This window comes from Gymnoscopelus microlampas (genome assembly GCF_963454915.1).
Source record: "Gymnoscopelus microlampas genome assembly, chromosome: 3".
NCBI lineage: Eukaryota > Metazoa > Chordata > Actinopteri > Myctophiformes > Myctophidae > Gymnoscopelus > Gymnoscopelus microlampas.
In genome coordinates, this window is record NC_139940.1 from 5853836 (window position 1) to 5871496 (window position 17661).

The window sequence follows — 17661 nt, forward strand, 5'->3', positions numbered from 1 at the left end:
GGGGACAGCCCGAGCGGGGGGCGGGGCCTCTTCTCCTCTCTGTACCAGTCAGCCTCCGGCTGCATCTCAACCAGTGTTGCCATGTCGCCTTATTATAAGCGACTTTGGGCTTCTTTTTCTGCAAAGAAGTTGCTTGTAAATATTGGTAGTTGTGGGTTGCGTTTTTTTGAGCTTGTAGATCGGCTATTTTCGAACAGCCAATGCATAATAGGTTTAAAGTGCTCATATGTGGTTGCTTCTTTTGGGATTGTTTTCATAGACCTGGTTGCTTATTTCTCTCACAGAGTATGGCAACACCAATCTCAACCCACTTTGACAGCATCACACACACACACACACACACACACACACACACACACACACACACACACACACACACACACACACACACACACACACGGTGGACGAGCTGCGATCCAAACGGATATACATATATGAGCATTTCGTCGACATCCATCGTTTAGATTCATGCTCCATCCCTCCATATATATAGTGTTCTCTATGGATCCTATGAAATAGAAACCGTTATTAACCGTTACTAACAGCCTCATCCTCATCTTATTCTGCGCTGGTCGTCGCATCACTTGCTGATTCACCAAATGGCTGAGATCACTGAGTTACGACCTGGCTATGGTGAGTTTACAGGCCTCTGCTTCATTATAATGCCTTTTTTTATATTTTTATTTCTTATTTAATGGTGAAATAAACAGCAACCGCATTTGAAAAAATAGCACAAATTTTCACTTAAAAAAAAAAATAGCAGATCTACAAGCTCATAGCACAGCACTAATATGAGCCTGTAGATCTACTATTTTTGAATAGCCAAAGTACAAAATAATACTTTTTTAGCTCAAGTCTAAAGATAACAGTAGCCTATTTGATGTAGGCCTATACTGTTTTTAATGCCTTTAAATACATTAAAAACAGTAGCCTACACCAAATACTATGATGTGTTGTAGCCTAGTTGACAGAGATGATGAAGCTATTATTAGATTAATAGCCAAATAGATTCATTTGACTATTATTTCTAATCTTTTTATAATTTATAAAAGCTAATAAAATGACTAGAAATTAATAAATAAGACCATATAGCAGGCCTACAGCTTGAATGGCTTATTCATTTATTATTCCTCCGTCATCAATAGTGATTGTAAAATTGCTGAATCACCGCAGTCTGATAGCTATCAGTGAATCTTATTATTAATATTGAAATGAATATATATATATAATATATGCCATGGTCCATCCATGTCTTATTGAAATAAGCCCCATGCACTGTTCTCTGGCAGCGGGTGTGGGTGGGGATGACGTCATGTCTCTTATTCCCTTTGTTGAACACCGGGATGACATCATCATTCATGAGCCCTGGTGTCAGTCACATTCTGTCATAAAGACTTATCAAATGTAGGCTACATCTAACATTATATCCTTTGTAAACACTTATAAACGTACATCTGTAAAATGTAGCAGCCTAACATCATTCAACTGTGTTCATCACACACAGTGAAACATTAGCAGGGACAATCAAATGTAAATACATAGAATCTTGAAACAGAATTACACAAACTCAAGAGTTATTACAGTTGACCTGCACAACAAAATACTTACTGTTTCAAAATATGCTGAATATTATTATAATATAGACTACGTGACTAAATAACTATATGAATTATGTTAAATAATAATGCTATGTTGATGCTCTCCTCTTGTAATTTAAATATTTTTATTTATAATATAAAAGCAGGTTTTGTCTTCCAGAAAGTAACTCAGCCTTCACTCTGTTGTCATTAATATTGAATGTCTAAGACCAAAACAAGGAAGGATTATGATTCACTTGAATATCAGTTCCTGATGACATCACCAGTTTACGTCAACTTGACTTTGTGATGTGATGTCACACACTGATGTGATGTCACACTGATGTGATGTCGTAGTGCTGTCATTTCTTTAAAAGAAAACAGTCATTGATGCAGGAAGGGAGTTGTGACACGCACAAACAAACAAACAAACAAACAAACAAACAAACAAACAAACACACACACACACACACACACACACACACACACACACACACACACACACACACACACACACACACACACACACACACACACACAGACACAGACACAGACACACACACAGACACAGACACAGACACACACACACACACACACACACACACAGGGGCGGATTTAAGAAGTTAGGGGCTCCAAGCAAAGCTCTGGTTCGGGGCCTATTTTGCGCGCGCGAAAATGCGAAGAATAAAAAATGTAATTAAGAAAAGAAAAAAAAAAGGGGGGAGGTGGGGGCTCCCCTGCCTTGGGGCTCCAAGCAAGTGCTTGGTATGCCTAGTGCAAATATCCGCCCCCACACACACACACACACACACACACACAGACACACATATGATAATGTTGAGAGTAGGACCAGAGTGACTTACAGGCGTCTTTACCTGAGTTACTCTAGGGCAGTGGTTTCCAAACTGGGGTCAAATTATTCCCCAGATGATTAGCTTAGTGTGCAACATTGTTTTCTCACTCAACAGTAAACAAACCAAATACAGTGTAAGTGTTTACAGGGTATCTGCACATTTCTAAAGTTACAATTTAATGACGTAAAAGACCCTTTTAATACCAAATTGTCCAAATTGTCAAATATTATGCAAAAAAAAGAGGCACACATTGTGAAAATAGCCGATCTACTGCGAGGAGTTGTGAGCTTGTAGATCGGCTATTTTCACAACATTTATCTGTGGAACTGAGTCAAACTAAATGTAATGCCTACAATTCCAAGTGCTTGTCAGGGTGGGGGGTCCCCAGTTCAAATATGATTATTTTGGGGGGGTCGCGGCCTGAAAGGTTTGGGAACCCTTGCTCTAGGGTACAGTTACTGATTGGTTTATAGGCAGTGAGCAGATCAGAGATGCATTCAGGAGCCAGCTGAACCATTAAGAGCTTGGTAAACAGTAGTAGTACTTTGAAATCCATTTAGTATTGAATCAGGAGTCACTGATGTAAGTGTATTAATAATGTGTTCCAGTGAGAACTCTGGCTGTGCTGCATTTTATGAACTGTATTCTTCCAACAGTATTTTTTGGGGAATTAAAGAACAGAACGAGTCAATTACAGTAATCTGGCATCAGATGATTTCAGAGACGAGAAAGTTCTAAACATCATTTGAGTTTTTTAAATGATAGAAAGCAGCGGTGGAAAAATTACTCAACTGTTTTACTTAAGTAAAAGTATCAATGCTGTAAAAAGTGGTTAATGTATGTTTCATAATAATAATAATGATACCATAATTTATATCTGAAAAGTAACTAGTAACTCAAGTTTTCAAATAATCGTAGTGGAGTAAAAGTACAATGTTTGCCTCTGAGATGTAGTTGAGTAGAAGTAAAAGTAAAGACAATTGGACATACTCCAGTAAAGTAAAAGTACCTCAACATTGTACTTAAGAGTTGAGTAAATGTACTTAGTTACTTTACACCACTGTCCATGGATCAGCTGCCTCTGACCTTCAGCACATCCATCATAGTCACACTCATCCTCAGCGTAAATTCAACTGAGACGAGAGTACAATGAGACGCCCAAAACCAAGACCCCGGCGACTTTGATTGATTTCCCGTATTTGTGTGAGGCGGCTGCCCGGCCCCTTTAGGAGACCAGAAGCAGGTCAAGCAGAAAATTAACTTTATTAGAGACCTGCCTCTGTCAGCAAAACACTCTCATGACATCTGGCAACACTGATCTCAGGACAAGCTCTGACAACAAAAAAGGCAAACAAGGACAGGAAGGGTGTGTACCATTTTATACTATCGGTGAGGAGCGGAATGCGGTACCTCTTCTCTATTAAGGATCTTTGGTAGCCTACTACTGGAACCAAACTAATGGACCCTTGGAACTAATGGTTACATTTGTACTCTCTTCTGAGTTTGAATAACGCTGAGGATTTTGCAGTGAAGGATCTCACTCTTGTTTTCTTTTTTTCAGCTGTAGAATGTTCTGGTGGTTTTTAAGCACATTAACCTTGGCATGCCTATGCTTGGCTAGCCTGGTAAACCCTCCCTCCGGAAATCTCATTTCAATTCGATTTCAGAAAGGAGTCTGGTCTGAAACGCCTTTCTGCAATAATCGCTGTGGGCTGGAGTTGGGCGGGAGTAATACCGTTGACTGACAACCCCTTCAACCAATGATCGTTTTTCCCCTTCAGCCAATGAGCAGTTCAATTTGACGAGCTCCAGACTATGTGACGCAACGGGACTTTTGGGACGGCCATGCCGAAAATAGGTTGCCTTATTGGGATACATGCGTGTCACTCCCCGCCCCTGCCGGTTCTCTAAATTTATATTTTTAAATAGGCTCTGTCATGATTAATTGACCACATATATGAAGTTAAACAACTAAATTCTATCCAAACGATATCTTATAAGTAAATTCCGTGCCTCAAAAAAGAAGTTTGAAAGCGTTATAAAACTGAAAGTAAGAAGTGAAGGCACTCGCACAAACAACAATGGCTGCCGTTCGTCTTTTTTCGGCGGCTCTCAGGCTGCACTCGGGTTCATTCGGGCTCACTCGAACTCGCCACCTGATTGGCCAACTGTCGCTGTCAATCACAGAACAATGAGCGACGACGCTGATAGGCTCGTCGGCTCGGCGAGCAGAGCGATTATTGGAGAAAGGCGTTTCAGACCAGACTCCTTTCTGAAATCGAATTGAAATGAGATTTCCGGAGGGAGGGTTTACCAGGCTAATGCTTGGCATGTCATTATAGGTGAACATTTCCAAAAACCTTTAAACACAAAAAGTGTTTTTTTTGTGTTTCAAGATTATTATTATTTTCAAAATTGTTTGAAAATTCCAAATATGCTCAGTGGTCAGTATCTAGATAAAATGAGACATTGTAATATGGAACTGTCAATACTCAATATCCAATGCGTCAATAACAAGGCTTGTAGAATTCATCAGGGACGTGCACAGATAGACTCTAGGTGGTGCTAGAGCACCGGCCCTTTGCCCTCTTGACCAGAAGTGCCCTTTTGACAGGGGGTCCGGGACCCCTAGGGGGTCCTCAGAGTTACTACAGGGGGTCCGCCATATCTTTATGTGATATGATTTTTCTTTTTACCATAACCACTCGAAACCTAGCATCCCTTTTCTGAGGAGAACTTTAGCCAAAAATAGCAGATCTACAAGCCCACAACGCCTCGCAGCGCGAGGCGTTGTGGGCTTGTAGATCGGCTATTTTTGGCAAAGAGGTATAGGTGTAGAGGGAAAAAAGAGCAGACCAAGTAAACAAAAAAAAAGTATAATTTACTTGAGCACCTGCCCCTCAAAATGTCTGTGCACGCCACTGATTCACATCCTCTTTGTGCACTTCCTGTCGACATATCGATTGACAGCTCCACAGACCAATGATACGCCCGGTGTTACGACCTTGACTTGGGAAAACACTGAGTGACCTTGTTCCAGGATTTAACCAGTATGTAAAAGCTTGTAATGGAGGTTAGAGATGCAATCTGTACCTTTCATTTCCTACCCGGGAGGCGAACACGGGTCACATGCGTATAAGCTCTGAGATTTCTACTGCTGAGCTAATGCAGTGGACAGAAGATAAATGAATGTTTTATTTTAACCCATTAAGACCTGAGGCCGATTCTACGAATGTCTTATAAATCCCAACAGTATTCTGAAAAAAACGTATGTTTCTATATCAGTGTTGCTCAAACTTTTTCATGTCACGAACCGCCAAAATTATATTTATTTGGACGCCGACCCCCATCTCAAAATATGTTGTTCCAGGGACCCCCCAGAAGCAAAGATTTTAGTTAAAAAAAATCGCTTTACAACAATATATATTCAAAGATTTGCACACATTTTCATAATTTTTCAAAAATAGCTGATCTACAAGCACTCAGTGCCGCGCTATGAGCTTGTATATCTGCTATTTTTGAATGTCTCACACTGTGATTGGAGGGAATGGATCATTTTCAATCCAAAAAACTAAAAAGCCTGCCTTTTAAGTGAGCTCAGTGTTTTTTTATGTCCACAAGCAGCTGAAGAGGCTATTTAACAAATCACTCACTGAGTCTTTCTAAACTTTTTTAAATTAATTGCTGGGTTCGGCAACATTAAAGTTAAGAACACAAGCCTACTGAACAAAGTAGTTTAGTTGGTTAGCAAGATTATTGGAGAGCAGCAGGCCACATTAACACACATCTTTGCCTGACAAGTCTGATAGAAGACAAAGAAAACTTCCAAAAACAAAATGAGGAATTTGACAAAATCCTGTTGCAGGCGTTACACTATTATTGTTTTTTATCGATTGACTGATAATTGTTCTTATTTGTTTTAACTGCTTCTTAGCTGTTATTAATATTTATACTACTACTACTACTACTAAGGGTACTGTAGTGATCCCCATGGGGACATTACTTATGCATTTGACCCTTTTAGAAGTGTGCTGCACTGCTGTCTGTCTGTCTGTCTGTCTGTCTGTCTGTCTGACTGTCTGTTTATGTTTATGTTTATTAAAGGATCCAATAATAGTTACATATAGTTACATCTCTTGATGTGAAAGTAATTTTGTTATGGATTGTACATAAGACGTTTTTGGGCAGAGCATTCCAGAGTTCTATTGACCTATATATACCAGTGAGTTTTTGAAATTTTGTTTTTGGTGCTGTTTTTGTTCTTAAGTTACCATAAGCTGCTCCTCTGGTGTTGTACCCGTGTTCAGAAGTCATGTGTAACTGTTTAGCCAAGCTAGACGGCTTATTGGTGCTAATAATGTTCCGCAGTAGCATTAGAAGACTCAACCGATAATTTCTGTTCAACCATCAGCCATGCCAGATGTTCATGCATATAGCTAATACTTGTCCTGAATGAACATCCTAGTGCCAGACGAGCCGCTTTATTGAGAGCAACCTGTAATTTTTTCGAATCAGATGTTGTAGCTGACGACCAGATTACAGGGCAATATTCTAAATTAGACAGAACTAAAGAATGAATATCTGACTTCATTATTCTGATTTCATTATTCCGTCCGTCCGTCCGTCTGTGCATCCGTCTGACCTATTTACTTCCATGATGTTCTTTCTTCAGGCTTTGCCTGCAGTGCTGCAGTAATCTCTCAGTCTGATGGATCCCAGTGTAAACAGACTATAATCCACCCGTCACTGTGACTAGATCTACTGACCGATCTATGACCATGCAAAATTAGTTTAGTTTCTGATTGGCTGTCACATGGTGGCCATTAATGTTGGAAGAATAGTCCAGCTGAACAATTTAATCACTTCTAAATCAGATGTTAAAACTACATGGACCCGTGACGTAAAATAAACAAACTATAGCAGCAGCTTGTTAGACCAACAGTATAAATGACACCAGTTACATTTCAAACACAGTGAAATAAACCTCTAAAAGCTACAATGTACTGTAAAAATTACAGAAGTTACAGTTACAACACAGTGAAGAAAAACCTCTACTATCTACAGTATAAATCAACACCACAGGGAGGGAGGGAGGGGCAAATAGTGTGTTGCTAAGCAACGGGCTCAGCTGGTATTAACCACCTTTCAAAATATGACATCATCCCATGGCGATGCCACACACACACACACACACGCACACACGCACGCACGCACGCACGCGCGCGCGCGTGTGTGTGTGTGTGTGTGTGTGTGTGTGTGTGTGTTCCTCCTGGGAGACAGCAATCTAACAATAAAGTGTTGTGTTGCTGTGACCATTGATAAACAAAGACATCTCTCTCTCTCTCTCTCTCTCTCTCTCTCTCTCTCTCTCTCCCCCCTCCTTCCACAGCCATGTCCCCGGTGTTGGCGGGCTTCATCGGCGCCGGCGTGCTGGTGGCGCTGGTGGTGATCCTGGCGCTGCTGTGGATGGTCTGCCAGCGGCGCTTCCCCTCCTCGCGCTGCTCCTCGGCGTCCCGCCACAAGCTCCACGGCGACCGCTACGGCGACTCGGCCGAGGACCCGCCCTACCGCTTCATACACATGCTGAAGGGCATCAGCATCTACCCGGAGTCCCTCAGTGGCAGCAAACGCATCGTGCGGGTGGCGCGGCGGGCGGCGGGCGGGGGAGGGAAGGGGGGCGAAGGGGAGGGTGAGAGGACGAGTGGTGGCGGCAGGGGGGCGATGGTCCTGGTCGACGCCGAGAACAACGTGCTGCAGATGAGCAACCTGTTGCCCCCCGGTGGTGGTGGTGACGGCGCTGAGGCGGCGGGTCTGCCCGTGACGGCGGCGGACGACTACTGCCTGGAGGACAGCACCTCTGACAGCAGCAAGACGGGCTCGCCCTTCACCCCGCCCACCTCGGACCCCGAGCCAGGTATAGAGGGCAGTGTTGATTTCGTCAACTAAAACTATGACGAAAAATGTTCGTCGACTACCTTTTTTCACTGACGAAAACTAAATAAAAACTAAATAAAAACTAATTATACAACAGGTAGTTCTGACCAAGCAATCTGATTGGTTGAAATAGCTTTCTAGCCGTGCTTCAAACCAGCATCATAGCACGGGCCTAATCACATTAATAAATCACTCCGCAGTGCAGTCCAGTCCGCACCTGATTAGACCATTATATGGCACAGCTGTGCTGTGAAGTCACTCTGTCCCACGGTAGGAAAACAAACAGACAGTAGCCTGACCCACCGCCGCCACCGGAGAACAAACAGCTATGCAAAATGGACTATGTTGTTAATTTGGTGGATTTACGGTTGATCAATGGTTAGAAGGTTATATAAATATCCTCCTGTGTAAAGTAAAATGACTCCCATTTCGTTAACAGTCCAGTACGCTATATGCTCCGTCGTACGACCGTGTCACGCGGCCAAAATAGCCGATCTACAAGTTCACAACGCGTCGCCATCGCGACGCGTTGTCAGCTTGTAGATCAGTTATTTTGGCCGCGTGACACGGTCGTACGACGGAGCATATAGCCTACTGGAATTCATTCCACTGCGCAAGCATTGATAGCTCAGCTGTGTTGATGAGACGGTGCCTCAAACTCAAAGCACTGCTACAGGGACTATTTAATGTCTCTCAGTCAAAAACTCTTCTCTTTACAGGGAAACGGACAATAGCGAAACATTTTTATTATTAATTGCCCCACAATATGAATACATTTGGATGTGTTTTGTTGGTAACTGTTGTATAATCGCAATATTACACTCGAGGGTGTGCTTTTCCTTACATTATTGGCACTTCAGTGATGCTGGCGGAACTCGGCTTCGCCTCGTTCCTGACCGCATCACTGGCGTGCCAATAATGACGGTAAAGCACACCCTCTCGTGTAATATTGCTTAAATAAAAACTAAATAAAAACTAAATAAAAACTAAGGTATGACGACTAAAACTAAGACTAAATATATTGACAATTTCGTCAACAAATAAAAACTAGACTAAAATGTTACTGAGGGACTAGTGGAGAAGAGATCCAGTAGAACTAAAAGACGAGTCATTTTATGTTTGGTTGCGCTCGGGTGTTGCACTCTGAAAATAGCAGATCTACAAGCTCACAACGCGTCGCGTTACGAGCTTGTAGATCGGCTATTTTCAGCATGCAACCAAGTGTAAAATCAGCCATTACGACGCCATCAAGGCACCGACAAAATACATTTTAGTCGACTAAATCAACTGTAGATTTAGTCGACTATAATCTTATGATATTTAGTCGACTAAAATTAGACAAAAACTAAAACATTTCAGAAGACCAAAATATGACTAAATCGAAATGGAATGTTATTCAAAAGACTATGACTAAAACGAAATCAAAATTTGCTGTCAAAATCAAACTGGATGTCGCAATTATTACATAATCAGCCCGACAGCAGTTGTTTGAGATGATCGCGGTTATTTTTTCCTTAATCGTCCGAACGTTTCCATTCATCTGTATGAACTCATCTGCTGAGTTTTTTTTATACATTTTCGTTACAAAGAAAAGTGGAAATAGCAGCTCTAAGCTCACAAATCGTCTGTTTCCACTGTTTTTTTTTAATATTTTGAAAGTATATCATGGAAACCTCCTCCATCATGGAAATGTCCAAAACAGTTACTTTTCAGGATTCAAATTCAAAAATAGCAAAAGTAGCAGACCTACAAGCTCACTGCGTTTCGAGCTTGTAGGTCTGCTACTTTTGATGCTTTAGTGTGACACTGTAGTATGATCAAGTAGGGCTTTAGCAATGATATACAGTAGAACGTTATTTATTTTGATTTTTGCCACTGGTCATTGTCAGTAATTTCTTTGAAGATTCAAATTATTTGCCATATCTGCCCTGTGCATTTGTTGTTTACAAAGCCTAAAAGCCAAACAGAAATATACTTTGTATTTATATGTTCCAAGCTCATGTTCAATGCCAATCATTAATTGCAATTATTTGTATGACACTACCAGTGGTGGAAAAAGTACTCAGATATTTTACTTAAGTAAAAGTATCAATACTGCAATATAGAAATACTCTGTTACAAGTAAAAGTCTGGAATTCAAATTTGACTTGAGTAAAAGTACAAAAGTGTTGGTATCAAAATGTACTTAAAGTACCAAAAGTAAAAGTACTAAAATATTTGAAAATAGCCGATCTACAAGCTCACAACGCGTCGCGATGCGGCGCGTTGTGAGCTTGTAGATCGGCTATTTTCAAATAGCCTATGTATAAAATAGGGCTAACGTGGTTAATGTATGTTTTATAATATAATAATCTATCTGCAAAGTAACTAGTAACTAAAGTTTTCAAATAATTGTAGTGGAGTAAAAGTACAATATTTGCCTCTGAGATGTAGTGGAGTAGAAGTAAAAGTACCTCAAATTTGTACTTAAAGGTAGGGTAAGTGATATTTTTTGGTTAAAACAAAAAGTATTTTGTTAAAAGGTTAAAGTACTATATTCTGATAGTAATCATTGCTATAGAGTGTTTGTTCAGTAACAGGAGTCTCCCTGTCTCTCCAGCTCTTTAATAAACAGAAAATAAATGTTTCGGTAGGTGTCAAAATCTCAGCCAATCAGGAGAAAGTACCCATTTTTAAGATTAATTTGTATAGTGTTCCAGTTCCAATTTTGTCTGCTCATTTCTTAGTGTCATCACTTCCAATTTCACTTGTTTAATCTATATCCTGATTGAGTTCTCTGTCCTGGTTGCATAAAATTGGAAATGGAACTGAAACTGAAACGAAAATGCATTTTCTGTTTAATAAAGAGCTGGAGAGACAAGGAGACTCCTGTTACTGAACAAACACTCTATAGCAATGAGTACTATCAGAATATAGAGCTATTTAACAAAAGTGACACTGTAGTATGATCAAGTAGGGCTTTAGCAATGATATACAGTAGAACGTTATTTATTTTGATTTTTGCCACTGGTCATTGTCAGTAATTTCTTTGAAGATTCAAATTATTTGCCATATCTGCCCTGTGCATTTGTTGTTTACAAAGCCTAAAAGCCAAACAGAAATATACTTTGTATTTATATGTTCCAAGCTCATGTTCAATGCCAATCATTAATTGCAATTATTTGTATGACACTACCAGTGGTGGAAAAAGTACTCAGATATTTTACTTAAGTAAAAGTATCAATACTGCAATATAGAAATACTCTGTTACAAGTAAAAGTCTGGAATTCAAATTTGACTTGAGTAAAAGTACAAAAGTGTTGGTATCAAAATGTACTTAAAGTACCAAAAGTAAAAGTACTAAAATATTTGAAAATAGCCGATCTACAAGCTCACAACGCGTCGCGATGCGGCGCGTTGTGAGCTTGTAGATCGGCTATTTTCAAATAGCCTATGTATAAAATAGGGCTAACGTGGTTAATGTATGTTTTATAATATAATAATCTATCTGCAAAGTAACTAGTAACTAAAGTTTTCAAATAATTGTAGTGGAGTAAAAGTACAATATTTGCCTCTGAGATGTAGTGGAGTAGAAGTAAAAGTACCTCAAATTTGTACTTAAAGGTAGGGTAAGTGATATTTTTTGGTTAAAACAAAAAGTATTTTGTTAAAAGGTTAAAGTACTATATTCTGATAGTAATCATTGCTATAGAGTGTTTGTTCAGTAACAGGAGTCTCCCTGTCTCTCCAGCTCTTTAATAAACAGAAAATAAATGTTTCGGTAGGTGTCAAAATCTCAGCCAATCAGGAGAAAGTACCCATTTTTAAGATTAATTTGTATAGTGTTCCAGTTCCAATTTTGTCTGCTCATTTCTTAGTGTCATCACTTCCAATTTCACTTGTTTAATCTATATCCTGATTGAGTTCTCTGTCCTGGTTGCATAAAATTGGAAATGGAACTGAAACTGAAACGAAAATGCATTTTCTGTTTAATAAAGAGCTGGAGAGACAAGGAGACTCCTGTTACTGAACAAACACTCTATAGCAATGAGTACTATCAGAATATAGAGCTATTTAACAATTATTTTAACCAACGCAAATCACTTACCCTACCTTTAAGTACAGTACTTGAGTAAATGTACTTAGTTACTTTACACCACTGGACACTACACACACACAACTAAAATATCATGATCTCGACGTCTCCAGAGCAAAGCCTGGGGACCCTCAGCCTGGCCGTGGACTACAACTTCCCCAAGAAGGCGCTGGTGGTGACGGTGGTGGGCGCGCGGGGGCTCCCGGCCGTGGACGACTCGTCGGGGACCTCGGACCCCTACGTGAAGATGACCATCCTCCCGGAGAAGAAGCACCGCGTGAAGACCCGCGTGCTGCGCAAGACCACGGAGCCGCTGTTCGACGAGACCTTCTCCTTCTACGGCGTGGCGTACAGCGCCCTGCCCGAGCTCACGCTGCACTTCCTGGTGCTCAGCTTCGACCGCTTCGCCCGCGACGACGTCATCGGCGAGGCGGTGGTCCCGCTGAAGGGGGTGGACCCCAGCACCGGGCGCGTTCACATCAGCCAGCCGATCACCAAGAGGAACATGCAGGTCAGGACATTAAAACAGAAAACAAACATTTTAGATCATTGGTTCTTGAGCCTTTTAACACATGGGGTGCCAGAATTTTATAATAACAGATTACGTTCGGTGCCACAAATCTCACCGTTGCGCTGCATCGTGCCGTTTAAATCTGTAGACTCCACGACGAGCGATCCATGACAAAAAAAGGATGCGTGTAGGTTGCGCGATGGTCCTGGCTAAAGCCTGGAACAACAACATGTCTCACGCGAGTCACCATGGCGGAGTAATCTCGGATCGAACGGGACTCGTTTTGCCCACTGTAAAAAGTTAAGGAGATACAGAGGTTTTTAGCCAGGAGATAGAATGGAAGCGGATGGGAGCGAGATTTTTTGGCACGGTGATCCATCTGTCCCTTACTTCTTAAGAGTGTTCGTGGGTGATTCCAGGGCTGCGCTAGCCCCCCCCCCCCCTTGTGGAAAAAAACGAAAAAACAAAAAGGTAAGAAAACCGTATATATACACGTTTTTTAGGATTGTTGGCACTCCACGGGTGTATTTGCAAAAAGGTATATATACGGTTTTGGCACTCAATGTGTTCATTTAAATGACCTCATGACCCCATACCTCTGAGAGTGTATCACTCTCTGAGTTTGTACACTCCACTTCTTTAGATACTTTTGAAAATGTTTCTCTATGATAGTTTATTCATATTTTATACTAACGTGTGTATGTGTGTGTGTGTGTGTGTGTGTGTGTGTGTGTGTGTGTGTGTGTGTGTGTGTGTGTGTGTGTGTGTGTGTGTGTGTGTGTGTGTGCGTGCGCAGTGTGAGACTCGCGGGGAGTTGCTTGTGTCTCTGTCCTACCAGCCGGTGTCTCATCGTCTCAGTGTGGTCGTGCTGAAGGCCAGACATCTGCCCAAGATGGACATGAGCGGTCTGTCTGCAAGTGAGTACAACCTGTCTCACATCCTGACTGTACTGAAACCAGTCTCACATTGTCTGGGTCCAGACCAATAGACTCCACTGAGGGGACTGGTCCTCTGGACCTGGCATTGTGTTTTGGACCTGCAGTAGAAAAAGCCATTCTCCAATGACTCTAACCATTAGCCAATCAGCACCACGGGTCGGGCGTTGTCCTTCTTCTCTCCATCGCGCACCTCTCCATTCAGAAATGGAATAGAACATATATAGAACCGTCGTCCTAAAACACCCTCGCCCCGGGTCTAATCCGGCGACCTCGGTCCGCGGGAAAAAAATGGGGCAGCGTGTTTTAGGACGAGCGTTCCGTTTTGGAATAGAACATATATAGAACCGTCGTCCTAAAACACCCTCGCCCCGGGTCTAATCCGGCGACCTCGGTCCCCGGGAAAAAAATGGGGCAGCGTGTTTTAGGACGAGCGTTCCGTTTCCCACCCGGAAAAACCTCCGGCTCGTCGGAGTTTTTTTCTTTTTCTTTGTCCTAGAAGCGGGGGGGATATCAACCCCCCTCCCAATGGAACTGAATGCGTCTAAACCCCCCCCCCCCCCCCCACTGTGTCCCTGCGTACACATGTGCATACACGTGTCGACAGTGTCGTCTCAAAATGGCGTCAGACAATTCAGTCTGAAATCAGGCCACGGTTCACATCCTCCTCACTGTAGTGAAACCAGTTTTATCCATCACTTTATAGTGATCCATGCTTGCGTCTACTGCCATAGAGGACTGTCCCTGGTTGTACTTTTAAGTGCAATTGGATCTACATCAAAGAGCTCAGATCTGTCATTTGTTTGCCAATCTCCTCACTGGCATGGTGAAGAGAAGCAGCTGGTGTGTCCATGTGTATCAGACGAGACATGTGGTCGCTACACCCTCCTCCTCAGTGGAGGTTGGCAGCAGTGGTGGAAAAAAAAGTACAGTACAAGTACAAGATCCAACGGTACTTTGAGTAAAAGTACAAAAGTATTGGCATCAAAATGTACTTGAAGTACCAAAAGTAAAAGTTGTCATTATGCAGAATGTCCCATTTCAAGTTTTCAAATGCATAAAAATCATTTGAAAATAGCAGATCTACAAGCTCACAATGCGTCGCGATGCGACGCATTGTGAGCTTGTAGATCGGCTATTTTCAAATGGCCGAAATGTATGTAGAGCTGAAGTGGCTAATGTCTGTTTTGTAATAATAATCAAAATCTACAGTACAAAGTAACTAGTAACTAAAGTCTTTAAATAAATGTAGTGTAGTAAAAGTATAATATTTGGATCTGGGGTGTAGTGGAGTAAAGTAAAGTAAAAGTATTGAAAATTGGAATGTACTCCAGTAAAGTAAAAGTACCTCAAAATTGTACTTAAGTACAGTACTTGAGTACATGTACTGTACTTAGTTACTTTACACCACTGGTTGGCAGACACAGGAACCACACGGGACACAAATCATTTCTAAGCAGTGATATTACAGTAGGAAAAAACAGCAACAACAACAGTATAGCTATTTAGGCCAATCATCAAACATCAACGTTATTTTGGCAATATCTAAATCTTTTACGAATGCATGCTTTGCCAAACGTACGATTTAGTTTTTCTGCATTTTATTTTTGCTAATGTTTCACAAGGCATAACGTCAAAACGGCCGGTCATGTCCGTCTCGATAAAGTGAAGACCACATTATGAGACACTGCTAGTTAGGTATTGTACATTCTAAGATGATTCTGATTGTTCTGAGCATAATCACATTTATTCAATGTACTTTACATTTAACTCTGTGATGAAGATCAACATCGGCTTGTGTTGTATGTGTGTGATGCCATACAGCAGGGGTCCTCAACGTTTTTCAGGCCTAGGACCCCTTAGCTGAGAGAGAGATGAAGCAGGCCCCCCCCTACATATTGTATAACATTATGTTGCAGATACAACATTTTCATAGATTTCATAGATAGCTTCATGGACTTGTTTGACAACAGTATCATTGTGTAGTGTTGTGTTGGATTCGTGTTTCTGTAATTGTATTTATTATTATAATTTATTATTATCCTGTTATTGTATTTTCAGACAGTTAACCACTTAAACCCTCAAAACTTGTATTTGGTCTGCTCTTTTTCCCCTACACCAAACCTCTTTGCTGAAAATAGCAGATCTACAAGCTCGATCTCAAGCTCGTAGATCTGCTATTTTCGGCTAATGTTCCCCTCAGAAAAAGGAATGGTTGAAGTGGTTAATGTAAAAAAACAACAACATCCTATCACACAAAGATTTGTCGGCCCCCCTGTAGTAACTCTGAGGACCCCCTAGGGGTCCCGGACCCCCTGTCGAAGACGCCCTGCCGTACAGTTTCTGTGTGTGCGATGCCAACACTGTTGCCGCTCTGTGTCCTTCCAGACCCGTACGTGAAGGTCAACGTGTTCTACGGCCGCAAGCGCATCGCCAAGAAGAAGACTCACGTGAAGAAGAGCACGCTGAACCCCGTCTTCAACGAGTCCTTCATCTACGACGTTCCTCCGGAGCTCCTGGCCGAGATCTCCGTGGAGTTTCTGGTCGTGGACTTCGACCGAACCACCAAGAACGAGGTTCTGGGCCGCCTGGCGCTCGGCCTCCACTCCCCGAGCCCCTCCGGCACCTCCCACTGGAGGGAGGTGTGCGAAAACCCCCGGCGACAGATCTCCAAGTGGCACAACCTCAGCCACTACTAGCAGCGGCTCTGAAAACTACAACCATAGAAGAAGAAGAAGAAGATGAAGAAGAAGAAGAAGAAGAACGGAAAGGACTTCCTGTCTGTTGGGACTGACTCAACAGACACCACAGACAACACACACACACACACACACACGCGCACACACACACACACACACACACACACACACACACACACACACACACACACACACACACACACACACACACTCATACAACTAACACTGTCTGTATGTCTGTCTGTCTGTCTGTCTGTCTCTCTGTCTGTCTGTCCGTCTGTCTGTCTGTCTGTACTTCCATTACATGAACAATGAACATTACCTGATCCCAGATCAGTTCAGACTGTTAACCCTCGCCCCCCTGTTCGCCGCATGTCTGTCTGTGAAGAAAAAAAAAACTGAATACGACTGATGATGTCACACCTCTGACATCACAGCGATTGACAGGAAGCAAAAAAAAAAAAGAAAAGGAAAAGATCCAACAAATGACTATGATTATTATTTTCATTTTGACCCTTCATTCAATAACTCTGAACATAATGGGGAGGGTTTGAGTTGATGTTCGGTCGGACGTGTTCATGTATCGCTTGAAGTCGTACTGATGATTTGATGAACGTGCAGTTATCTGACAGCATGCCGTGTCCAATTCATTCATCTAAACCAGAGCCCGACCGATCACACACTTTTGGGTCCGATCCCGACATTTGGAGAGTTCTAGTCAGTGGTTCTGAAAAAAGACATAACAGACCTGTAAGGGTCCATTTGGACCTTGGTCCTCCACTTTCCTAGATCACCGATTATTGATGTTTTGAAAACATATTGCAAAATAAAATTGCAATTGATTTAAAAAAACAACAACATGTTTTTCATTCATAAGCAAACTAATAATAATGATAAATAATATTTAACTTGAATTATACAATGAACAAGCAAACAAGTATGCATTGTAAGCTTGTAGATTGCTATTTTTTCCCCAACTTTTTTTGTTGTTAGGTTTTTTTTTGCCCAAAAATAGGAATACCAGGTAGAAAGTGGTAAAACATCCAAACATACTATCTGCATAATGGCTGATATAT

General features: G+C 41.6%; 1 protein-coding gene across 1 annotated transcript; it reads left to right on the forward strand.

The window, feature by feature from the left end:
* Window positions 1-599: 599 nt before the first annotated feature.
* LOC311042206 (synaptotagmin-11-like) lies at window positions 600-17223 on the forward strand (the record flags this gene model as incomplete). Its single annotated transcript, XM_084052791.1, has 5 exons — window positions 600-633; window positions 7821-8345; window positions 12554-12951; window positions 13748-13868; window positions 16275-17223. The coding sequence occupies 5 exons, from the start codon at window positions 600-602 to the stop codon at window positions 16583-16585; spliced, it is 1389 nt and encodes a 462-aa protein (XP_083908917.1). The 3' UTR covers window positions 16586-17223.
* Between the last annotated feature and the right edge of the window lie 438 nt (window positions 17224-17661).